Here is a 26,123-nt window from a genome sequence, read left to right as displayed (position 1 = left end):
AATATAAAGCCATATGTCATAAACCAACATGCCCAGAGCACTTGGTCTATTATAGCAGAGTTTAGAGACAAGTTTAACTTGTCAGTGTTCATTTGCAGATCTAAAATCTGACTGCATATCAGTTTCAGTATCTTCAGTACATGTGTACTCTAGTGTGCTGGTCACTTTTTCTTAATCCGATTCCTTCTGCTCCCCCCCTCTCTCCCCCTGTTTCCCCCCCAGCGTCTTGGAATCAGCAAGTCTGACCCTGGTGCCCTCACTCCAGAGGAAGCGAAGACATTCGTACGCCTTGACCTCGACCCTGAAAAGGTTACGTGGCAAAGAGGTAGGTCCACCGCTTTTTAATGAACTTTTGCATGGCTGCTTTCCTGACAGGTCTGGTCTGTGGGCATGTGGGAGGGGCTTGTGTTGAGTTTTGTAGGTGGGTAATGGAGACTTTAATGGATAATTTGGGCCCTCCTGAGTGCTGAGTTAAAAAAACTGAGGCACGCCGCTCTCAACAAGTGGGAGCATATGATGGCTGTTATCTCGTTTTCCTCCCTGCTGTTTGTCATCATGCTCCATCTTACCCATGAGCCTGGTCTCCGCCTACCTGGAGTGTATGTGTATAGTGTTCTGGGACTGTACTGGGAATAACCAAGCTCTCCGCAAGGACTGATGGGGATATTTACTCACAGGGCTCAAAAGTTTGCACTGAGGACAGAGGGGTCATGACCATTAGAACCAGCTCTTTGCGTTGATGTCTGCTGAGGAGCGTTCCAATGACATTGGATGTCAGAGCTGGGAATGACTTTTATGTACCTTTCATGTGTAACTTTTCAAATTTTAGGTATGCCCCTAGCTGTAATTACTGCTGCCACCAAACCTTTTTTTTTTTTATAATGTCTAATTGATGTATCATCCCACACGTAGAAACAGCATGAGAATAAAGTAGTAATATCCGTTCTCTACTCCAACATTGATGCATAGAGAGTGTTTAAATTTAAATCGCAGACTAGGAGTAGGTCAGATTTAAAACACTGCAAAATATGAAAGCCTTTCTTCTTCTTTAGGCCCTGTCAATTTGACCCTTTGTGTTTATAAATCCAAAACCGCAAAAATAAGTTAACTTCTTAGTCAGTTCTAACATGACACATTTAAGTTTGACAAAAATGTGCAGAATATGTCACTTGCAGCTTCTAAATGACTTCAGAAAAAAACACAAGTCCAGGGATGAGATGGAGATTTCAAATAACATGCTGAAATAACCAGAAAAAAAAAATTCATCTGTGTTGTTTTCCCTATTTTTCATTTCATGTGGGGACAAAAACACGTCTATTTGTTCGTACAGTTCCAGAACGAAAAACTGTATTTCACAATTTGTATTATTTTTTCATTCTTGGCTTATGGCTCTACGTAGAGAAAGCAGCTGGTCCCGACTCCGCTCCAACAATCAGCATGTTTACCAGCACAAAAGCGATGAATTGCACTTGATTTTTATCTGGAATGATACAATTTATTAATAATGCCACACAGGATATTCTGGTCAGATGTAGTCTGTGTTGCTGGACTTGAGTATTTTTAGCAGGAACTGGGATTTATGGGAAAATGGGAGTTGGGGTGGGGTGGGGGCTCGGGGCCTTCTCAGCAGGCTGACCCCACCCTCTGCATTCCCACAGCCTCCAACACATGTCCATCGCTGTGTTTACATCATCTGTCCGAACGCGTTACGCTGCACGCTGCCCAAGCTCGGACTAACGCAGACCCTAGCGGGCGAGGGTCACCAACTTTTCCAGACCCAACATGGCTTTGAGTGTGTTGTTGTTGGATTAGACACCAGTCAAAATATGCAGCTGCACCATGTTTGAACCCTGCAAAGTTATGCATTATGAATTTAGCTTCTGAGGCTGCGTGCTTGATAGCCAGAGCGCTTGTGTTTTTATATAGAAAGGCCTGGACGGACATAAGTGTTACAGGAGAAATTCACATAAAAACCAGAAAAATCAAGTAGATTACAATATTAATAATAAAATATGTATATATTTGTCCTGTTATTGATATACATTTTGTGAATTAGTAAAAAGTTGTATAAATAATAAAATGAACTATATAAATGTATCAGGGGTTTTGAGGTCATGGAATTTGAAGAGAGAATTTCCAGCGCTTGAAATGTTTTGTAATATGAATTAAACTTATAAAGTTATGGAAAAGTCATTGACACATGAATGTGTAACATGAAGAACATAGTTACCCTTTTTTTTTCCTCCTACGTTTACAACTACAACGTTTAAAACTGGCGCAGGTCTATAGTATCTTTGCTGGCTTTGCGTAGTGAACCATGTCACCTGGTACTACGTGCGTTTCTTCTATATTCCACCCTGGGCACTGTTGCTGTGCAAACTTTGAGGAAGAAACACTTTACAGGGTTGTCACAAGTTTAGTTTAACAATTTTCTGGTAAATTTGACATTTTTGTGAATTTTAAAAAAAAAAAAAAAAATTTCTCTCTTTTCCCCACATTAGCGCAGAAATTTCAGAAGTAATGAAATTTACTTTGTAAAAATGTAAGAACCCTGATGTATATAAAATGCCTGCATAATGTGTACATTAAGTCACATTGTTCCATTTAAATGTAGATGGTCCCACACTCAGAAAATCGATATCCTTTTACAAAGACAGGTTATCATAAAGTTATTGCTGTTGGCAGGAATGATGTTCTGCAGCGTTCCTTGTTACAGTGTGATGAAGGCGTAGTAAAATATTGGTACTGTGTGTGGGTTACTGCGTGAAGCCGCATTTCCAGAAAATGACTATCTCCCCGTGTCTCTGCCAGTTATTGACACCAACGATCGCTTCCTGAGGAAGATCACTGTCGGTCAAGCCAACACAGAAAAAGGCCACAGCCGTCAGGTATGCATAAAAGATTCTTAAATGTCAGTCCGTAAATTTGATATGGGTTATGTGTGTGTGTGTGTGTGTGTGTGTGTGTGTGTGTATATCACAGCTGTCGTCACTACTGCCATTCTGCAGGAAATGTGACACTTTTGCTACTATGCATGGACCTGAAGGAAAGTAGTTGATCTTGTAACCATACAATAACATGTGATAATGTACATATGCTTTATAATGTATTAAAACTGTAATCTAAAGGTGCAATTGTACATACTGTATATGCTCCGACTGATTCATATGGTGCCAAAAACTGAACTGCGTACAATGCTGTGATCACAATGACTAGAATGTGACAGAATGTTACCGTAAAAAACTACTTCATACGACTGTTGTATTCTTACTGGATCATGTTTGACTGCAGAAAGGCTTTTTAATGCTGGTCGTAATTATACATTTATTAGAGGTGGCGTTTATCGTGGGAAGTTTGAGAACGCAAAAATGGGAAGCAATGAATATTTTTTTTAATGACACACACACACACACACACAGAGAGACAAACAAACAATATATACTTGTGCCAATTCCTTAAATCTTGTTAAATACTGTCGTATTTCCCGGACTGTCACTAGTAATGGCCGCTAAACCAAACCATGCAAATAAACACCGCACCTCAGTGGGAAATCGGCTAAGCAAAAGCAAATGTTTCCACCCCTCCCTCCCTCCCCAGAAAAAGAGGGCTTCCTGACTGCCTGCCAAGCATGTGCTTACATTTCAGGCCGCTCTCGTCTCCATCACGTTTCTCTCATAACGATCCTCGTACCATTTTATAAATCCTGTTCCTGCTTTTTCCCCCCTCGATATTCTTTCGCTCTCTTTAGAGGGCTTCCTCATAAACAGCGCAGATGGGTGACTTCTGAAAGCTCTTCCCATATTTGCTGTTTTGAAGATCTAAAATCGGAAATGTTCCTCATGTGTTCAGTTTGGTTTAGAACTAAAGGTGACCATTCCTTTGCATCTTGTGGATTAATGTCTTCTTGGAAGACACCACGCCCATCTCATTTCTTCACTGTACAATTACCAGAAAGGACTGACCCAAAATCCCCCTGAAAACACCCACCCTGAACTCCTCAGATCATGACTCAACCGTCAGATGGTACCCAGGCCTCCCACCCTGCATCGTTCCGGCATTACCCATCCTCCTCTGCTGCGGCTGGTTAGACAGGCCGCCACACCCCGAAACGCTGAGCCCCATGGCTCGTCCCGGCCTTCCGGGGATGAACGCCGCTTGTTTATTGGCTGAGGAACTAACCCGGGACGGGCTGGACGGGCTCCAGCGGGGGGGGGTTCTGGACATGTGCGATAAGGGGGCCTCCATCTGACTGCTCTCCTACGTGAAGGCTCTGCGTCGGCCTGCAGTCGTCTGATGATATCTGAACACTTGAGGTGGGGCTGAGCAGAAAAACCTCTGGCACGTCCTGTGATCTTCCGCTAGATCTTTTTGGTACCCATAATATTGTTGTGTTTAAGGGGGAAAAAAACTCTTATAAACCCTTCAGATCCTTTCCTTCGTTCTTTCTTCTTAGCGACAGAATACGGATTTTATTTTAATTCCAAGCAGAAAAACTGAGGTTTTCATGTTACCAGTGAAGCTGCGTTTTTCAGGAATGGACGTCCCCGCCGGTTTCTCCCAAATAACAGCCTCAGAGGCAGCACCAAATGACAAGAAGTGTGTGTCCTGCCATTGTTGCTTTGCGCAGTAGGCGTGGAGGCCGCTGTGTTGTCATTTGGCCCTTGCTGGGCTCTGAAATGGCTTGAGGGGCAGGCCAGTCCCTGTCTGTTTCAATTTCAGCACCGCTGGCATCGCTGTGGGGGGAAAAAAGGCCTAAACGTGAGGTCACCGTGCAAAAGGGTGCACTCATCAGCATGCTCATGAAGCGGCATTGTCCGGCCTTTTAGTGAAATGCGTGTGTGTGTCACTTTCGCAGACCCAGTTTGATATTGCAGTCGCCAGTGAGATCATGGCCATCCTGGCCCTGTCTGACGGGCTGGCCGACATGAAGCAGCGGCTCGGCCGAATGGTGGTTGGCAGCAGTCGGAGTGGACAGCCAGTCACAGCTGATGACCTGGTGAGTGTGTGTGTTTGCTTTCATATAGTTTAACACGGTGAAATATGGGCCCACCGTTACATTTAAAAGAAATTGGTTGGTTTTTCTTTATTTGCATATTTCAGTATTTTTAGAGGTACCTAATCTAAAAACTTTCGGTCGATCTGTAGTAACAGATTTTTTTCGCAACAAGGCCTTGAACTATTGGTTATTGAACATGCCAAAATCGGGTGTGTCTTTACAACATTGACATTGAGTCTGCATGCTGAAAAAGGTGCTGCGATGAATTGGACACAAGTTATTTCCGGAAATGCGTGGAATGAACGATCGAGACTGTGGTTTGTCTGTAGATCCTCAGTTCTTCACATCCTGAGGGTTTTTAATACGTCATTTATTAGCAGCTTGACATCATTAAACATTACAGGGACTGTATGGGACCTGTTGGTGAGGAGGATCCCAGATCAGTTCATCACAGCATACCATAATATTTTAATATCATTGCCAATGGTGAACAGGGTTTAGATATTTTTTTAATTTACTTTACTTCTCAGTGATCACTGATCTCTCTCTCTCTCTGTGTGTGTGATTTTTATATTCATTATCTCATCCAGTCGGGTTTATTCATTGCTGCGCTCTGGTCTTCATCACTCAGGGAGTGACTGGTGCACTTGCAGTGCTGATGAAGGACGCCATCAAACCCACCCTGATGCAGACGCTGGAGGTGAGCTGCTAGAGTTCCTGCCATTCCTGCTTACAGTCAGCAGTTACTCAGTGTATCGGGGGGGTGAACCTGATGAGCATGTTACCCACAAGGCTAGGTTTTGGGAACGTTTTTGGCTGAAACGAGGCAGAAAGTTTCCTGTGTGTTTGGTGTGTTTTGTGAGGAAATGTGGAAGGGGCTGTTTTGTGGAACTTTTCCTGCCCGGGTTCCTGTGTTTCTTTTGTGCGGGGAGTTGTATCGTCACTGAAGGGGTCCATGGGAAATTTCCGTCCAACCAGGCCCTCTGTGCCCCTCTGTGTGGTACTTTCTATACTTGTGTGTGTGTGTGTGTGTGTGTTTTAGGTAGTTCATGCAGGGTGTAGGTCCTTGTTTTCACAGATGGACCCAAGTTGGAGCAATTGTCTGGAGGCTGCTTCCTCCCTGCCTTTTTAACACACACATACACAAAAGTCACACACACTCACACTACAGTTTTTGTCTTGGACCAGCACAATGACATCACCCCTCCACCCATCTCCAGCGCCGTTATCTCCGAACGACCTCCTTGCATCTGTTTCTCCTCACGGGTCTTTCTCTTCTTTTATTTGAGGTTCTTCAGCGCCTCATCACTGTAAACGTCTCTCTTGGTGAAGAAACTGTGTTTAGATAAAACACCCACCACACCGTGATCCATAAACGGATACAGGTTCGACCTGGCAAGGCAAAATGCCATTTATAAAGTGCATTTAAAAAAACAGTGGATAGTGGTGTACAAAATCCTATTTAAGACCTAAGAAATGTCTAAAACATGTAAATGGGGGGTTTTACCATTTGAGAAAAGTGAATTTTAGGGGTAGGAGGACTTAAAATAAAATGACTATCTGTTCTTGGGTACTGAGTCTTGGATAGAAGGCAGATTTTCCTTTGACCATTGAGACTACAGTTTAATGGCTTTGGATGTGGGGAGCAGACGAAAGAGGTGCTGACCCTTGCCTTAAAAGTCCTTAAAAGATTAACAAATTAACAAGCTTTAACACAATTTTCAAATGGCTCTAAACTAGAAGAAACTACATCTCACTACCGGGTGTCACAAGTTTATTTCAAGACCAAATCTGCTCACATGAATGAGAAAAAAATTTACCGGCCACTTCGTTTCCTGTTACGCACAATATAATATTGTGTTGAAATGTTGTGTTTAAATGATTTTGTACCATGGTATTCAATGCTTTGTGTGTGATTTGTGTTGTCTTGGTTCAATTCAAGTGCTGAAAAAATTATGTATGAACGCAGATCCCCCCTATGTGAAATTCTTTCAGATATTTTACTTTATGACTGCTTTGTGCATTATTGTCATCCTTAAACACGTGAAGGAGCAACAAATGCTGAACATGCTCAACTCTACCGGGACTGTTGGAAAACCATCCCCACATAAGTGTCAAATGTTTTAATCACTGATTTAAAGAGCCTGCAAGTTTACATTTCTTTTTCATTTACTGCATAACCTCGCATGTGTTGGTTCACATGAAGATGTGAGTCTTCAGTTTTGATCAACAATGTAAAATTATATGAACCAGAAGACCGGGTTCATATCCCGCTTACTACCATTGTGTCCCTGAGCAAGACACTTAACCCTAAGTTGCTCCAGGGGGAGACTGTCCCTGTAACTACTGATTGGAAGTCGCTCTGGATAAGGGCGTCTGATAAATGCCGCAAATGTAAATGCAAATACCCAAAATTTGGTTTGTGACCATTGCCTGAAGAAAAGGAAAAAATGCCTTTATCTTCCCTGACTCTCGGGGAAAAATGGACAGAGGGGTGAAACCTTTTATCTTTCCTGTTTTTTTTTATTTTTTTTTTTGGGCTTAATTCTTTGGCATGATATGCAATCACTTCCCATCTGGTCATGAGCAACCGGTTTTGTGTCCTGTCGATTTGACCCTGACAAGGTCATCTTTTCCCAACCTCGGATGTACACAGAAACGCACATAGAACGAATGGATGCAGACTTCCCAAATGGATCGGTTCCATTTGCGGACATGTCAGAAGAACTACTTTTTTTTTTTTACCAGTTTCGCCAAGGTTTGCAATAAACATTTGTCTGTAATTTGCATGCAAATATTAATCCTTAGGATTTTTTTTTTTTTTTTTACTTTACACCAGGAATCAAGCCCCAGTTCCACATTAGTGCTCTTACACTTTTAATCTTTAAGCAGACACCTCTGGGCTAACTTCTAAATGAGCTCTCAGCCCTCTGCCCCTGCAGAACCTTATTTTTTAACAACTTTATATAACTCAAAAGAGGACCTCTTGACAGCCTGCAGAGGGTCTTTGTTAAGGAAGCGAGTTAAAAATGGCGAGAAGTGCCTGCAGACAAGCGGCAGCATTGTTCAGCTGCTCTGGAAGGTCCAGTCCGGTCTTTTGCCCGAAAACAAAGTGTAGCATACATCCCTGCTGTTTTTATTATCCCATCACACAGGACTGGAATTCTCTCTTCCTGCTCCCCTTTTTCTGTCATGAGATTCTAAAGACTGCAACTGTGCACCCTCTCACATGATTCCTCATTTGCTGCATGTTTTGCCATGTGTTCTTTCATGCTCCATGGTACTTTCCCATTCAGTGGCATATGATCAAGGCCCATGCTACAATACGAAATAACGATCGAGTCAAACGATTACAAAAAAAATAGCATTCTGCGATTAATGAATCATAAATAAATGCGAAAAAAGTGCTTTTCATTGTCAAGCACAGCAACACAGCACTCAGTGACTCAATGAAATGTGTCCTCTGCTTTTAACCATCACCCTTGGTGAGCAGTGGGAAGCCATGACAGGCACCCGGGGAGCAGTGTGTGGGGACAGTGCTTTGCCCAGTGGCACCTAGGTGTGACACCTTGGCGGTTGTGGATTCGAACAGACAACCCTCCAACCATGGGACCACTTCCTTAACCGCTAAGCCCATCATTCATACGGTGTCCCATGGTACTGTGTGCGTCTGATTTCCACTCTCTGTGCCTGACACATGAGCGCTGCTCATTTGATCGGCCATGTGGAAGTAAACATGCACATAAATTGTCCATTCTCCATTTTTATCTAGGGACAAAATGCAGCTGTGTTAATGAATTGTGTATTTACAAATTAGTCACAAATACTGTCCACTGCAATGACTGTAGGGCATGAGTTGATTTTGTTATTTTTTTGTATTATGTTTGCTAGTGTGTCACGATGCAATGATCTTAACTAGGAATTTTGCGTGTGTTGCAGGGAACACCGGTCTTTGTTCACGCCGGACCTTTTGCCAACATTGCCCATGGCAACTCATCTGTCCTGGCAGACAAATTGGCTCTCAAACTGGTTGGAGAGGATGGATATGTGGGTTAGTGACTTAAAATCTGCACACTTGCACATGCTTCACTTTTGTAATATAAGACGTTATAGGTAAAAAAATAAAAATAAATAATATATATATATATATATGTATGTATGTATGTATGTATGTATGTATGTATGTATGTATGTATGTATGTATGTATGTATGTATGTATGTATGTATGTATGTATGTATGTATGTATGTATGTATGTATGTATGTATGTATGTATGTATGTATGTATGTATGTATGTATGTATGTATGTATGTATGTATGTATGTATGTATGTATGTATGTATGTATGTATGTATGTATGTATGTATGTATATATATATATAGGCTGAATGTGGTATTCAAATCCGTTTGTTAAATATATGTATATATATATTTAATTATGATTGACTGAGTGCCTCTCATCAATACCTTTTGGGCATTTGTCTATCAATTGTAAAAATTGATTCCCTGGTAAAATTGATTTTCAGAAATCGTATTGGGTCAAAGTGTGTAGATCTGACTGTTTAAATCAGATCTGTCGTACTGGATCCTGTACGGTGTACCATTATCTGTTCAATATTATTAATTTATTTACTCAGTTTAGAAACCTGCTCCAAATGTGATGTTTTGATCCCCACTAGGAAAACCAGCAAAACTACGTACTCACCTCTACCTATCAATACCAAATATGTACTCTCACTCAAAAAGGATTGGTTGGCACTGATTGTGGGATCGGGCTCGCGGCATCTGTTTCCTGTGGAATCTGTAGTCGCTTGCGTCCCCTCACAGACTCATCGGAGATTGATTGGCTCGATACGGTCGTATCCTGCTTCACACCACCACATTTCGACGACCTCTCCTCCTGTGTCATTTAACACACTTTTTCCATCTCTGTCACAGAAGTGTCATGTTTCCCAATATCGGTAATAAAAACACAGGACTGAGCTGGAGGGCACGCTGCCTTCCTGGCCTGGAGCATGAACCTTCTAGGAAAAAGGGACTAAGAAGCATGGTGTGTGTGTGTGTGTGTGTGTGTATGGAAACAGGTCCTTTATCTTAAAACCCTTTGGAATTTCATTTGGAATGCAAGTCGTCTTTATTTCACACACACCCCTCATTTTCCTTTATCCCTCACTCAGAGTTGTCTGCACCTCTGATGGAATGTAGGGAACGAGAATAAGGCTGGGAGGCCGAGGAATGCCAGATGATAGGAGAGGAGGGAATCGGCTTGACTTGAAGGACACTTTCCAGAAAACGACGCAGGAAAACAATCACGGGAGGGGTGGACAGTGTAGGGGTGGCTCGACCTCGGTGCAGACGTCCGGGATGTTTTAGGGAGGATGCAGGAGCACCTGACCAGATAAACGCGGTTTTGTGGGGATGACGTTACTGCAACATTAATGTTTTTGCACCGCGTGCCCACCAAATCACGTGAATTGCGTAAATGACATATTTGACATTTTCACCTTAATGTCATCATGCTGAAATATTAGAAATTACACAGATCCTGAATACATTTCGTGCAAGAAATTGATTTGAAATTTCATAAACAAATCTAGGATAATTTTGCTTCCATGTCTGCATGGAATCATAATGTTTCCCTCGATTTGTCATGTGGAAGACAGTGACGGTCCCTGAGTAAGAAAAATAAGTGAAAGGCCACTCGACCTTGACCTCATTTGGAATAGAGACTATTAGTTCGAAGCTGTGAGATGTGTCCTCTTTAGAAATGCATGTTGGCACAGAAGGTTCGAACTGTTCACTTTTACGTACTCGTGGCCTGGAGCCTCTAAATGAAGGCGGGGGTCCTTCAAAATGCCAGTCAGGGATCCTGACTGTAGAAATGTGCGTGGGAAAGTTTTTCTCTTCTGTACTCTCATCCTGAGCACATCGTTAACAGAGATTCTTAATTTGACACGTTGGTTGCATGTGCATGGGTGTGTACGCAGCCCTGACCATAGTCCCTGCGGCCGAGGGGAGGAATTCTGGTGGTCTGTGGATGACACTGTAGGAATGTGGCCTGTTTTTTAAAAATTTCACCCTTAGTAGAGCAGGGGTTTGTGAGCTACCTGACCCTGAGGAATGGGAGTCATGCGGCAGGCTCCGCTTTCTCTCTGTGTTTTTGTGTTTTCGGAGACGCGGGGAGTGAGGTCTCCTCCCCACGCGTTGATATTAACACCAAGGTCACGGTGAACGTGGCGGTTGCACTAACTGCGATGTAGTTTGACACAGAGGCTGATGGGAAAGGGAGAACCTGCACACCCTCTCTTCCAGTTCTTACTGTTTCTGTCCTTAAATGTTTGTCTTTAGTCTTTGTTTTGCGCATTGGGATTCTTTCTTCTCATAGTTGCACTCACTTTTAGAACAATACTATATTGGAAACACATCATGTCTCCATTTACCCATCATTGCATGTCCCACGAAGAGCGTAATCTCTGTGATGGTCATGCTTATTTAATATTCACTTATTTTAGTATTGGAAAATATTTTTGTTGATTTCGTAATGATGAAAGTGAATTTTGATTTAAACCCACAACCTTCCAGCTACTGGTCCGCTTCCTTCACCGCTAGGCCACCGCTGCCCCCAATTATTTATGTTGTGCATGTTTTTTGCTGTAATGTTTTTCTTCCTATTAATATAGCTACAACATTTACTGCATAGCATTCAGTTGTCATCAAAACAGTCTACAGGCAAAAATGTGTATAAAAATATACTTTTATTCGTTAAAAGCGAGTCAGCCAGCTATCAACGATATCAATGCTATCAATATAAAATGTGAACAAACAAAACAAAATCTCTGTGTAAAAACCAGCATAACAACTGAAGCCATCAGAGGTTCTCCGGGCTCTATGTCCACTTCTGCAAGTGATCGAGAAGTAGTCAGTGCTTTACAATAAATATTTAAAAACGATTACGAATTTAAGATTTAAAGAAAGAAAGCTAATGTATAAAAATGTGTTTTTAGCTTTGACTTGAGACATTCTAACCTGGATCCGCAATGCGTCACTTCCAATCCAAATCCAATCCATTTATTTGTTTGTTGTCAGCGCCTCTTCGGTGAACAGGGAAATCTGACCCATTGGTCACCACGTAAACGGCCAATTTTGAGCTTCTCTTACATCTTTCAGTCGATTGTGTAAACGTTTTAAACACGGGTGCTGCGTCGCTTCCTCCCCCTCGGTCCGTTTTTGAATTCCTTGGTTGCTTTTTGGAAATCAACATATCAGTGGTGTCCTAATGGGTTTCCTGAAGGCGTGTTCCGGTTTGGCCCGAGGAGAGAGCCGGCCTTGTTCAAAACAAATGATCAGCTTTCATTATTCAGAATCACGTTCGTAAAAGTCCCATGACAGTTTTTCCGTTTTTTTTTTTTTTTTTTTTTTTTTTTTTTGCTTTTATATAGGTCTTAATGGTCCTTAAGACTCTTTCCGAAATTCAGCCTTGGTGCAGAATTTCAGCCACAATTATATTTTCTCAGGACGCACTGATAAGGGGGAGTTCACGGAAATTACGTCATCAACACCATTCACTAACCACAATGTTCGGCGCAGACAGGAATTAACTAATTAATAGCGTGAATGAACAAAAATTTGCATTTCTTTGCAGGTTTGGAAGCCATGACGGTCTGTGGAGATCATGTTTTTTTTTTTTTCACTCTGAACGGTGAAGCAGAATGGCCAAAAACAGTCTTTATACATATCTCCATTTTACATTTACATTTGTGGAATTTATCAGACGCCCTTATCCAGAGCGACTTACAATCAGTAGTTACAGGGACAGTCCCCCCCCCTGGAGACACTCAGGGTTAAGCGTCTTGCTCAGGGACACAATGGTAGTAAGTTTGATTTGAACCTGGTTCTTCTGGTCCATAGGCGAGTGTGTTACCCACTAGGCTTCTACCACCCTACTATTTCTAGCCACTGCAGGACCGTAAACAGGCTAGGGGAACTCGTATTGATGTGACATAATCTCACAAAGTAAAATTTTCATGATAGGGGACCTTCAATGTCAACTCACTGAAAGGAGCATGACTCTGTGTGGTTTTGCTTAGCGTTAATTGAGCCCCGGTCCAGCTGGACAACTGGTGTGGAGGGTGATGTAATGCCGCTTTAATGTTGCCTGATTGCTTTTTCCCATAGAAACCGTCCTCTTCCAGTAAACCTGCTTGGTTTCAGCCTTACGCTACTCTGTGGTTGGTCTGCATTTTTCTATGGGGGCTCTCAAGTTCAAGAACGCAGCCGACCAAGCTTTTCTTTGTCATCCAGAAACAGATTAGCAGTTTCGCGTATGGTTGCACTTGTTTCCATGTGGATAAAATCTTGTGAAAAAGGAAACAAATGTGACCGTTTTGGCTGGGAAAAAAAAAATTGCCTCAAGCCTTGGCTACAAAAACTCATTTCTTTTCCAAAAGAAGTCCAAGAGCCCAAGGTCGCCCTTTGTTAGTTTGGCAGAAGTGAATGTTATTGAGTTTGGGATCCCAAACATGCTTTTTGCTGTTCGCACACCAGCCCGGGAAGGCATGCCAGCACCTTGGGGGAGGAACGTGGGCCTAATAGTCGCCACGCCTACATTCTTGATCTCTGCGTCTGGGAAACGGCAGCCCCAGAGAGAAGGAGTGAGAGAGAGAAAAGATACAGGACCCTCCTCCCTCCTGCGCCGTGGGCCTCGCGCCCAAGTTCTGCTATAATGCGGGGGATTGGCGCAGCATCGGGACCTTCAGATCAGTACAGACCCCCTGAGCTCGCCGGGACCTGTGTTGTAAGCAGAGTGCTTTTTTTCTGCCAGAGCCCTTTTCTTTTGCCTTGGCAGGGAATAAATTGATTCGGTGCGGTCACTGCCAGGTTGTCCTGCCACACACACCGTTTGAGTAACATGCAAAGTCACAAGATACTCCAAGACAGCCATAATATTACAACCACGTGGCCAATATATACCTGGCGCTCAGAACGGTTGTGACATTCACGTGATGTGAATGGTGAAAGTGATTTCGTATGCGACACACCACAGCACAGCATCCAGTGCCCACAACAAAATGTCAAGGCACCGCAGAGATTTGGTTGTTGCGGGCAGTTGTAGAAGGAGAGAGCTGCGAGTTGTTCAGGTACATCGCAAGATCCTGGTGTGGTGAAGCATCTGATGTAATGTACATTAGTTGGGCTGTGGTGAGATTGAGCTTTTAGATGATGGGCCATCCAAGATGAAGTGTCAGTTAGACATTTATGGAACATATACAGGTAATTTTTGCATAAGGTGATCTTGAATATAAGACCAATTAAAATTTTAATCAAAACAATCATTTCAAAATATCCTTTGGGCCAATACAGTAAATATCAGAATGGTGATTCCCTGTTCACCTTTTTATCCAAGAAGGTATCAGCATGCAGCCGTTATTAAATGTTTTTCTTGCTTAAAACCCTCATACTTGTTGCTCTGTGCCTGCACCTTGACTTTCCTGTAGTGGGATCCAGAGGAAGGGCTATCTTTACAGTGCTGTCATTTCAGCTGGAAAATTTGCTTTTCTTGGCTGGCCTTCTGCAGGATGAGTGGTGACCCAATCACACGGGCATTGACCTGCTCGTATAGCCTTTGGCCTCAACCTCAACAACAGGCCTGGCCTGGATAACAAAATGGAGCCCATGGCACTGAGAAGGGAACATAAGCATTTTTTGTGCAATAGCAATACTTTGCTGTAAAACACGTCCTTTTGTTTTCTAGTGACTGAGGCTGGATTTGGAGCTGACATTGGGATGGAGAAGTTCTTTAATATAAAGTGTCGGGCATCTGGGCTGAAACCCAACGTGGTGGTGCTGGTGGCCACAGTACGAGCTCTGAAGATGCATGGTGGAGGACCTAATGTGAGTTTTATCGACCGTATGACCATTTCTCTTCTCATTCCTCCCTCCAGCCCATCCCTTCCACGTCAATCTTCTATAACAACTGTCACTCCATTCGTCTGAAGCTGTACATCTCAATATGTCCATCTATTCATAAGCGATGTATTCTTGTTGTAGGTCTCAGCTGGAGCACCGCTTCCCAAAGAATATATTATGGAGGTAAGAAAGAAATGATTCAAGAGTCCTTTTATCATCAGTAGCATATTAAAGTGTCTTACAGTATAGAAAATAGGTATATTACGCTGTGTGTGTGTGTGTGTGTGTGTGTGTGTGTGTGTGTGTGTGTGTGTATGAAGTGGAATGACCTGCACTCCCCAACTGCCTCCTTGCTTCCTCTGCCAAACATGGTTTTGTGTCATTATTTGATTAACAGGGGCAGAGTAGCCGATCTTTTCTCTGGCCCTGAGAGGACCATTGAGGGAATTGTAGTTTAAATACCTGCGCCTGCTTTCAATCAGCCTTCCAAAGCAGTGTCAGCAGAGCAAATAATTAAAGAGGTTAGGCTAATCGTGCGGGTTTCTAATGAGAACCAGAACACACAAATATGCGCTCTCCTGGGTGCCGGCCGCTGGCTGTTGTTTGTAGAGCGGCCGCGGAACTACTATACAGACCAACCGGAACCATCTAGACATGTAGCATTCTTGAGGAACCAGCTGGAGGCTTTTAATTAAAACCTGACATCAAGTACCATACAATTGAGGTTTGTGAGGTTTGTGATTCCAGGTTGCCGTCCGGCCTTTTTTGTGGCTCTCATGGTGACTGTGCCTCCCCGCAGCCCCAGTGATTTTCTAAAAGGGCATGGCTCCTAATGGTTCCTTAATGAAATCACCCACCCTTATCCCTCCCAGCTCCCCACCCCACCCTTACATGAGAAACTCGGCTGGCCATAGGTTATTACTCAACCCTGACATAGCTAATGAAATCTGGCTTTGAGTCCAGTCATAGGAAACTACAAATTTGGGGCCTGGAGAAGGGATGACACACATGTGGCCAGAGCCCTTCATATAATGCTTCAGGCTATTTATAGATTATTCAATCTATATTTTTGCAAACATCCTTTTTTTTTTACATTTGTGAAGAATACAAATTATGTACAGCTCCAAATGGGAAATTGCTTTCATTCCATTTCTCAACAGAATCTGAAGCTGGTTGCCGACGGCTGCAGTAATCTGAAGAAGCAGATCCAGATCGCCCACCTGTTTGGGGTTCCTGTGGTAGTGGCCCTCAATGTGTTTCAGTAAGCAGGGTTCTGCCAAGCCTCTTGAAAGTGGTGTATATTCAGCCTGTAACAGTGTTATGACAAAAAGTCAACAATGTGATCCATTTACATTACATGTACATTTAATGCCATTTATCAGACGCCCTTATCCAGAGTGTCTTACATTCAGTAGTTACAGGGACAGTCCCCCCCTGGAGACACTGAGGGTTAAGTGTTTTGCTCAGGGACACAACGGTAGTAAGTGGGGTTTGAACCTGGGTCTTCTGGTTTATTGCCGAGTGTGTTACCACAATACCACCATCGTGTTCTCTTGCATCGCAATACACAAAATGCAACAGTAGTGATTTTGATCATTAATGTTATCGCAGTTATTTGTCAGTGCAGGGTTAGTGTAATTAACTGGGCTATCAGATGATCTGTATGGATTTAGGTCCTTGATGAAGAGTTTTAGTGACTCAGTAGAGAAGAAGGATGTCCTAGAATGCTTCTGCAGATCTGAAGGTCCTGTAGGTTCGAGGGTTAGTGCTAATCCAATACAGCTGCCTGAAATGCCCTGATGTCCCTGAAAGCATTGATGAGTGAGTGTTTGGTGTCGTAGACAGTAGATCAGCAGGTTTACTAGGACTTAGTCAACTCGACTGTCCTGAAAAAAAATGTGAATTTGCCTCTGATAGACTGCTGTGGATGCATTTCTGCTTTATGGGCTGTTTTTTTTTTTTTTTTTTTTTTATTCTGGTGGATAGGAAACATTCCGTTTGGTTAGTTTTGGCTGCTGGTGTCAACACTTCACAAACAATTCTTCTAGGCAAAAAAAAACAGTTTTTCTTTGGAAATATAAATCTCTGCATGTGCTGTGTGTGTGTTTTCCTGACAACTTCATTTTGGCTGGATGATCGTTGACCACAGAATATTAATGTCATGCTCTGGAACCTACAATTATCGTTGCTGGGTTGAAGACAAACTTTTAAATACAAGATGGGTTTCACTGGATATGGCTGGAAGGTGCAACACTCTGTGGCAATGCAAGCAATCAATGAGCAGTTGAGAAAATGTACACAAAACTTTCATAATTGTATGAAATGGTGACAGAGACTAGAAATGAGGGTCCTGGTCCAAGACTAAGGAGAATTCTAATGAATTAATCCCAAATTCCATCTGACATGAACTCAAATAGCTGACTGCTGTGTCTGCATGTTAAAGTATCCAGTGTTTACAGCAGCTCTCCCAAATTCTCTTCCCATAACAGGACCGACACCCAGGCAGAGATTGACCTTGTGTGCCGCATTGCTGAGAAAACTGGGGCGACTGCAGCAGTGCCCTGCCATCACTGGTCTCGTGGGGGTCGTGGCTCAGTAGATCTGGCCCATGCTGTGAAGGAAGCGGCCAGGCAGAAGAACAACTTTCAATTCCTATATGACCTGCAGGTGAGGGATTTTGATAAAAATTAAGAAATTCTCTCAGGTTGCTCTTAACTCATTACAATTTTCTACAGTGCATCCGGAAAGTATTCACAGCTCACTTTTCCACATTTTGCTATGTTACAGCCTTATTCCTAAATGGATAAAAACAAAATCCTCAGAATTCTATATACAACACCTCATAATGACGACATGAACAAAGTTTACTTGATGTTTTGGCAAATTTATTTAAAACAAAAACTGAGAAAGCACATAAGTATTCACAGCCTTTTCCATGAAACACAAAATTGAGCTCAGGTGCCTCCTGTTTCCTCTGATCCTCCTTGAGATGTTTCTGCAGCTTAAGTGGAGTCCATCCGTGGAAAAACAGTTGCTTGGACCTGATTTGCACACGCCTGTCTATATAAGGTCCCACAGTATACAGTTCATGTCAGAGCACAAACCAAGCATGAAGTCAAAGGAATTGTGGGACAGGGTTGTCTCAAGGCAACCTGGTGAAGGTTACAGAAACATTTGAAGCTGCTTTGAAGGTCCCAATGAACGCAGTGACCTCAATCACCTGTAAGTGGAAGAAGTTCAAAACCACCAGTACTCTACCTAGAGCTGGCTGGCCACCTAAACTGAGCAATCAACGGAGACGGGCCTTGGTCAGGGAGGTGACCAAGAACCAGATGGCCACTCTGTCAGAGCTCCAGAGATCCTCTGTGAACAGAGGAGAACCTTCTAGAGGTCTGAGGTCTGTATGGTAGAGTGGCCAGAGGGACACCACTCCTTAGTAAAAGGCACATGGCAACCTGCCTGGAGTTTGCCAAAAGGCACCTGAAGTACATTCTCTGGACTGATGAGGCAAAGATTGAACTATTTGGTGTGAATGTCAATCATCACATTTGGAGGAAACCAGGCAACACTCACCAGGCCAATACTGGGGCGACGGTTCATCAGCAGGACAACAGCCCTAAGCACACAGCCAAGCTATCAAAGGAGTGGCTTCAGGGCAACTCCGTGAATGTCCTGGAGTGGCCCAGCCAGGACACAGTAGAATCCAATTAAACGTCTCTGATGAGATCTTAACATGGCTGCACTGACTCTTCCCATCCAACCTGACTGAGCTTGAAAGGTGCTGCAAAGAAGAATGGGTGGAACTGGACAAGAATAGGTATGCCAGGCTTGTGGCATCATATTCAAAGAGACTTGAGGCTGTAATGGCTGCCAAAGACATCGACAAAGCATTGAGCAAAGGCTGTGAATACTTATATAATTTCAAAATTTTTTTGACTACATTTGCCAAAACCTGAAGTAAACTTTTTTCATGTTGTCATTATGGCTCGAGAGTGTACTGGTTCAAGTGCAGCACTAATACATTTTAATGCCATGCCATTTTGCAAGGGTTAAACAGGGTAAAAGTATACAGTTAATTACCCATAAAGAAAACTACAACGACCAACCGTGAGACTATTTACATTTCAATCAGCCTCCAAACAAGTTTCTTTTTTAAGACAATGGCTGATATCGAAAATGAGGGGGGTCTCTACCTCAATTAAACTATGAATCGATTGTGTTGTCTCCTACAATTGAGTTAGGAGATTATGGGATTAAATTATCACCACTGCCCTACTCATTATTTTGTCTGTTAGGAGACTGGGCTGGCTCCCTTCTGTCTGTGGGCAGTCGGTGGATTTTTCTTTCTGCACTGGGTGCTGCGTGATCGTGGAGTGTCTGTTTTGGTGCGTGTTTGTAATAGTGTTCTCTAAAATAAGATCATTTGCTTCATAATTGTGTTAATTGACATTGATGTCAAGAATTTTCACACAATGTATGAAACGGCACATTCATACAGAATTTTAGCAAGTTACACACAATTTTACCTTTTTTATTTTCATGTGTTAAGCATCGGTCCTTCTAGCTAGTATCTGGTCAAAAGTGTCTTCAGGATTTACATAAATAGATAATCTTGACTAGTAATTCTTAAATGCTTATAAATTCCCGATCATTATGTATTGTTTTCTTTTGCTCACATATTGTAATTTGATATTTAATTAATTTGCAGTTTGATAGTACATTACATTGCATGTCACTAAACCTCCAGTACTGGGTTGTCATTGTTAATGTAGGTAAAAGATTGTGTGATTTCCACCTCTGGTCTATCCTAGGTTGTGAAATAACAAAAAAAAAAAAAAACACTCTGTTGGTGTGAAATGAGCCACTTTTCCCATTCTTTTAGTTCTTTCTCTCTCTCGTTCTCTCTGATTTAATGAGGCATTTTAAATGGGGGCTTTGGAATGTGGCAGTAGTGGTTGAACTGCAAGGTGTCGTGGCAGAGCAGCGGTCTCTGCATAGTGAGGCGTCCTCTCCGCTCTGAGCTGGCTCAGACTCGTCAGAAGCAGCGCGGGCCAGAGCACCCTGTCCAAAACTCCCTTAGTCCATTCGGCATTTAGCATTATTTGCAGTGGTGTTCTTGTTTCTAGCTGATTTAATATGCTTGTGTGTTATTGGTGTGTTTCTCACTCCATTCAGCGTCCATTCAGAACTACAGAGGGCTTGACTAATCCATAAAACAGGGCTTCTGAAGTGAAGTGAAGTGATTGTCATTGTGAAACACTGCAGCACAGCACACGGTGACCCAACGAAATATGTCCTCAGGGGAGCAGTGTGTGGGGACGGTGCCTTCTTGGTACCATTGGGATGGTACTTCTTATCAAATCGTAAATTTGTCTTCTCCGCTAATTTTTGTTCATTTGTGTGTTTTACTTGAATTAGATTCATTGCAAAAATGTGATGGGAAGTGATTTTCTTGTTAGACGCTTATTAAATGTACCTTGGTTGGTGTCTACAGTATGTTTGCTCATCACGAGGGAGTGCACCTCAGTTCAAGTTAACACTGCACTGCGCTGCTTTTTAAACTTTGGTGAGAGATCAGCATTGTCTTCCTGACAAAAAGTCTAAATAAGATAAAACGTTTGGTGTGAGGGTGGGTTTAGGATTTAAAGCTCTGAATAAATCTCGTTTTACATCAAAAATGCTAGTCTTCTATAAAATGGTCTTCCTAATCTTGCTCAAACTTGTGTGTGTGTGTGTGTGTGTGGGATGGGTGGCTGAGCTCAAAACATCAGCTGCTTTGAGTTAGTGTGTTTGGGGGAAGTTGTGAGTTTCATTAACCGTTGCCATTAAATTCAGGACAGTCAAAGCTGTATGTGTAGGCCTGTGTGTTTATGTGTGTGTCCTCTTTCATGTGCCTCATCCAGTTAGCGTTCCGGACTCTTTCTGTGTCCTCAAATGTCTGAGATTTAACAGCCTCATTTAAAAAAGGTATTTGGTTCTGAACACACCAGTGGCACCAGTTGGTAGCCACACATGGTAGCCCAGTTGTGCATGCGATGACCTCAGTTTCCGAACATTTATTAATATTTTTATTTAATGCATGCTTCTCCGTGCTCCACAGATGCCCATACATGAGAAAATCCGAACCATCGCGCAGAAGGTGTATGGGGCTGAAGATATCGATCTGTCCCCAGAGGCCCAGGCCAAGATCGAGTACTACACCCAGCAGGTGAGACAGCCACTGTTTATACAGAACAATAACCCGTTCTGTTTATTATTAAATATTTATAATCTCTGTACGATAGGATGCATATAACTGTAAAGATCAGTATAAATTATTGAAATTTGAATAATTTAGTCCTCATCTATTTATCATCTGATAGAACTCCTTTAAAGAAATAATGTAAGTCTTTTTATGCCCTTTTTGTATGTTTAATTCCACAGGGGTACAACACACTGCCAATCTGTATGGCAAAGACCCACCTATCCTTGTCCCACATGCCTGAGAAGAAAGGTGTGCCTACTGGCTTCGTGCTGCCAATCAGAGATGTCCGAGCCAGCATCGGGGCAGGATTTATCTATCCCCTGGTTGGAAGTGTGAGTGGAACCTTTCGTGTCTCCCTCTCGAGTTCTGTTGTCCTTTTTCCATCATGAATCAGGTGCTAGTCCTGGACCGGAGGGCGCTAGTGCAGGTTCAACGACTGTTCTACTGTATAACCACAGCCTGAAGAGCCACCATAGACAGATGTGCAGCAATCTGACGTATACAGTCAGGAGCATACTAGTAAACTAACATCCAGGTCACATCATATGGGATCTTCTCATTTTTCTTAATTGCTTTGGTTTCTTCTGAACTCTACTCGGTGTTGTAGGATTTGGTTGCATTACCCTTATCAGACTAGCACTTCCTTTTGACTTGCATCTTCTTGTCTGTGTTCTCATATGTGTTTTTTTTTTTTGTTTGTTTTTTTTTTATTACATCTCTGTCTGCACCATTCCTGGTCCTGACAATATGATTATGTGTTCAGGTTTCCAGATCATTTTCCCAACATTGATGGCATCCCACAATTTCACATGTGTGGCTTAGACACTCGCCTATGAACCAGAAGACCCAGGTTCAAATCCCACTCACTACCTTTGTGTCCCTGAGCAAGACACTTAATCCTAAATTGCTCCAGGATGACTGTCCCTGTAACTACTGATTGTAAGTCGCTCTGTATAAGGGCGTCTGATAAATGCTGTAAATTTAAATGTAACAAAACCCTGGGTTCTGTATTGTTATTTTGTCCCCTTCTAGCTCTGTTCCTTCGAAATGTCCCAGCTTGTCTGTATAAAATTCCTGCCACTTGACTTCCTTACATAAGCGGTTCTTGATTCTAGATAAGCAACGTGTTGATGCTGCCTGTTGAACCAGCTGTCCTGCTGCAGAGACATTTCTTCATCTGTTGAAACATAAGGACCTGGTTTCAGACTATCGACTTGGTGCCTTGGTGGAAAAAAACGAGTGCATGTCGCCCTCCTGAAAACTGAGGATTGATGAATGCATTAGAGGATTGAAGAATCCATTAGAACTGTCCCAGAGTTCGAACTGAATCTGAGAAAATTCAATGCCGGGGGTATTACAGAAAGCAGGAGTTCGCGGTTCTCTTGATCCTTTATGCTGAAGGGTCATTCTGACTACCCCACAGGTTTCAGAAATCCCTGCACAACACAGCCAGAACCTATACAGGCCCAGACCAGCAGTTCCACCAGTACTAGTCCTGTTTTGCTTGACGTTTGAGAGGACAGAGCAAAGGACAAAATCCAGGCTAGTTTCACTCTGCCAAATGGCATTAGAGCTCAAAATTGTCTCCGAATCGAATTAGAGCACGAAAACGGTTCTTTTGCCAGCTGTTTCACTTCCTCCTTTAATATCCGCCCATCCCTTATCAAGGACAAACAGCACATCTCTGTCATTACAGCCATTCCATGAATTCAATTAGTATGCAGCCGTAGATAAACATCAGACTTTTCATATTTGTCTTGCTGATTGGCACTGCTGTTTGGCCTGAGGCGGCATCGATCCTGTGGGTCCGACTGGACCCCGTCTCAAGTTCGCGCAACGTGTCTTTAATAAAAGCCAAAAGGGGCTCTGCGCAGTGAAATGATTAAAAACAAGCAAAAAGATGTCAGTAGGGCTCAGTATCGAAAATGGCGGGGTCAGTTGGTCTTTAGACCCCAGCATGCGGCGAACAAATTCTTGTCCTTAGCATGGTTTTCATTACACATTCCTGACCCCGTGTGCTGCGTGCTTTCATGCAGCTGCATCACCTAAGGCGTCATTGCGAGTTGTAAATAAGCCTGTTGCATGTTTGGGAGAATAAAGGCGCTGTACACTAGCCATGTATAAGGGCTATTAAACGTTAATGATGGGCAGTCTTCCCAGAAAATCATATCGCAGTCTGATTTGGGACTTTTCTTTCCAAATTTGCATTCTTTACTTCTTCAGAAACTCGTATGCATTTGCTATGCATATTTCCAAAATACCTTAGTGCTAAAGGATCATATTAGGAAAGACCTAATAAGGAAAAGAAACTATTGCAAATCTCAAGAATCCGCCAGTTTTTTTTAACCCCATAATGGTGCCTAGTGGGTGACACACTCACCTATGAACCAGAAGACCCAGGTTCAAATCCCACTTATTACCATTGTGTCCCTGACCAAGACTCTTAACCCTAAGTTGCTCCAGGGAGACCGTCCCTGTAACTACTGATTGTAAGTCGCTCTGGATAAGTAACCTGTAACCTGTCTAAGCCGTGTAACCTCTCCAAAAAGCTGTCTGCCTGTCTCCACCAGAAGCGCTCTCCTCCACCCGGAATGCGTTTTCTGGTTCCTTTCGTGCCGTGGCCCAGATCTCCCTTATCTCGCCAGCACTTCCTGGTGTCACCCTCACTACTCCATTCCGGCCCCAGAGTCCCTGGGGCAGGAAAGCCAGGCGGAAGGAGGGAGGAGGCTTCCTGAGGCTGGAGCCCAAAAATCAGCCATCCACAGATAGACTCGACAGACCGGTGGCGTCCTGGGAGCAGGATGCTGCGTTTAACCCATCCAGGAGTCTGCTTGACCGCACCGTTACTGCCCTTTGATCTGAGGCACCCCGAGGAGAGTGAAACGCAGTCAAAAAATTTTACAACCTGTAAAACTGAACATTTAAGGCCCTCTGGCCCCATTTTCCTTTCATGCTATTAACTGAGTTAACCTCTGGGGCAGAAGTCCTCATTTAAGTGGACAAATTTATTCTCTAATGTTTTGTTTATGCTTTTATTTTTCCCCAGTGTAATGAACCAGAGTTTTTCACAAGTCGATTCAGATCATCTACATACTGCTGACTGCCTGATGTTAGGCAGGACCCCAAAACTCCCAGCTCAGAAGTATATTTAGGAACCCTCAGAACATGGCATGACAACAAAACATTCAGATGAATAAATGTCAGACTGCTGATATTCATTGGTAACAAGCTATAGAAGCTGTGTTCCTATTATCTGGGAATAAAGTATGTATTGTTTTACAAATATAGTTCGTGAAAAGATGTGCCTGCTCGCTACTTTGTCTATTGTCTTACGTTTTTTTTTCATAGCAAAGTTGGTACCACGGAATCATCATAAACAATGCAGCAACACAACTAATGACTGCATGACTTAAAAGTATAAATGTTATTTTGACGCGTAGTAGATGCCGTACAGCTCTACTGTGGTAAATTAGATCAACAAGACCTTCAGTGTCCTGTGTGAAGTGTGAAGAAAGCGCCGGGGTAGAAAAAGTCTCTATTTATGACCCGAGGATTTTAATTAGCGCGGTGGCGTCTGCTGTGCCATGTCAGTGTGACTGTGGCCCTGACATCAGGCTGGAGGTGCAGGTGAACATATCGGAGTAGCTTCCAGACCCCCGGGAGGCCTGCGAGAGGAACCAGAAAGAGAAGGACGTTGATGTCATACTCCAGACATGTGAGGGAGGGGTCACCGTTAGAACAATGGAATCCCGAGGAGTCTGACTTCCTTACAATTCCCAAGCCCCAAAAAAAAGAAGAAAAAAAAAGTCGGTCCAGCTACTTGACATCATGTCCAATCCATCATGTTGACTGCCGTGATGCCTGCTGATTTTTGACCCCGTTTAGGACAATGGGACCATTCAGCAATGAAATATTCTAAATGGTGTCATTATTACGTATATACATAACTTGACCATGTTGCATGTGTTTCCAATTGTTTCCCACAGTAAGATTATGAATCTCATGTTAAATGTGAAGTGCAAATCTCAGTAACAGACGCAAGGCTTAACTTAGGTTTGAAAGAGAGACAGTGAGAAAGTGAAGTGATACACAGCAGCATAGCACACGGTGCACACAGTGAAATTTGTCCTCTGCATTTAACCAATCACCCTTGGTGAGCAGTGGGCAGCCATGAAAGGCGCCCAGGGAGCAGTGTGTGGGGACGGTGCGTGGGGCACCTTGGCGGATCAGGATTCGAACCGGCAACCTTCTGATTACGAGGCCACTTCCTTAACCGCTAGGCCCCCACTTCCCCAAAGTTAGGTAGGTTTGTGTAAATGAAAAAACGACATCAGTGGACTTACTGTCTCATAGCTGCCAAATTCATTTAGAATGGTGATTCTAGGACCGCAGATTGAATATTGAATATATGTTTTTATTTGAATATATATATATATTACGATATATAGAATCCCTCTGGTCTTTAATTTTTAACCGAATCTGCATATGACTGCTGTGTTTACCTGCTTCTGCCGGTGATGTGGCATTAACCATCTGCTCGTTAGGCCCCTGTTTTTTACAGGCCGCTCAGAAAGCTCCGCTTCCCCCGACAGGAAATTGGCATTGGCCCGTACACCGTCGCCTTTTCCCTCCCCCTCCTTCTCAGATCATCTCATAAACTGGCCATGGGTCAGCAGCAGGGAGGCATGTGTGGAATCTGTCCCTTTTAATGTGGTAACATCCATTAAGGAACCTTTTATTTTTTAAGGGTTCAAATGGCGATCTGTGTTGTGATAAAGGAAAAGAAGAGGGACGCTCCGACCAGAGGGTGATGATTGATTGTATGGGACCATGTGCAATGCTGCCCTTTTCAATTAAATTAGACCAGACATGCACATGTACATTGCAGAAAAATAACTCGTCATAAAATGATGTGCATTTGCACCATTGCGGATGACTTATTGGATTATTGAGATATATATTGATGTGTTGATCAC

At 43.0% G+C, this 26,123-nt stretch overlaps 1 protein-coding gene across 1 annotated transcript in view; it reads left to right on the top strand.

Moving 5' to 3' along the window:
• The window catches only part of mthfd1l (methylenetetrahydrofolate dehydrogenase (NADP+ dependent) 1 like), a 39,112-nt gene that overhangs the window by 10,021 nt on the left and 2,968 nt on the right, over positions 1-26,123 (top strand). The window contains exons 16-26 of the mRNA XM_029002170.1: positions 223-325; positions 2,812-2,888; positions 4,856-4,996; positions 5,628-5,696; positions 8,936-9,047; positions 14,749-14,888; positions 15,045-15,086; positions 16,064-16,164; positions 17,393-17,570; positions 21,004-21,111; positions 21,327-21,479. Of these exons, the coding sequence (XP_028858003.1) occupies positions 223-325; positions 2,812-2,888; positions 4,856-4,996; positions 5,628-5,696; positions 8,936-9,047; positions 14,749-14,888; positions 15,045-15,086; positions 16,064-16,164; positions 17,393-17,570; positions 21,004-21,111; positions 21,327-21,479 (1,224 nt within the window). The remainder of the gene's footprint in view (positions 1-222; positions 326-2,811; positions 2,889-4,855; positions 4,997-5,627; positions 5,697-8,935; positions 9,048-14,748; positions 14,889-15,044; positions 15,087-16,063; positions 16,165-17,392; positions 17,571-21,003; positions 21,112-21,326; positions 21,480-26,123) is intronic.

The sequence above is a fragment of the Denticeps clupeoides genome, chromosome 14, assembly GCF_900700375.1.
Source record: "Denticeps clupeoides chromosome 14, fDenClu1.1, whole genome shotgun sequence".
Lineage (NCBI taxonomy): Eukaryota > Metazoa > Chordata > Actinopteri > Clupeiformes > Denticipitidae > Denticeps > Denticeps clupeoides.
This window is presented reverse-complemented; position numbering and strand designations above follow the sequence as displayed.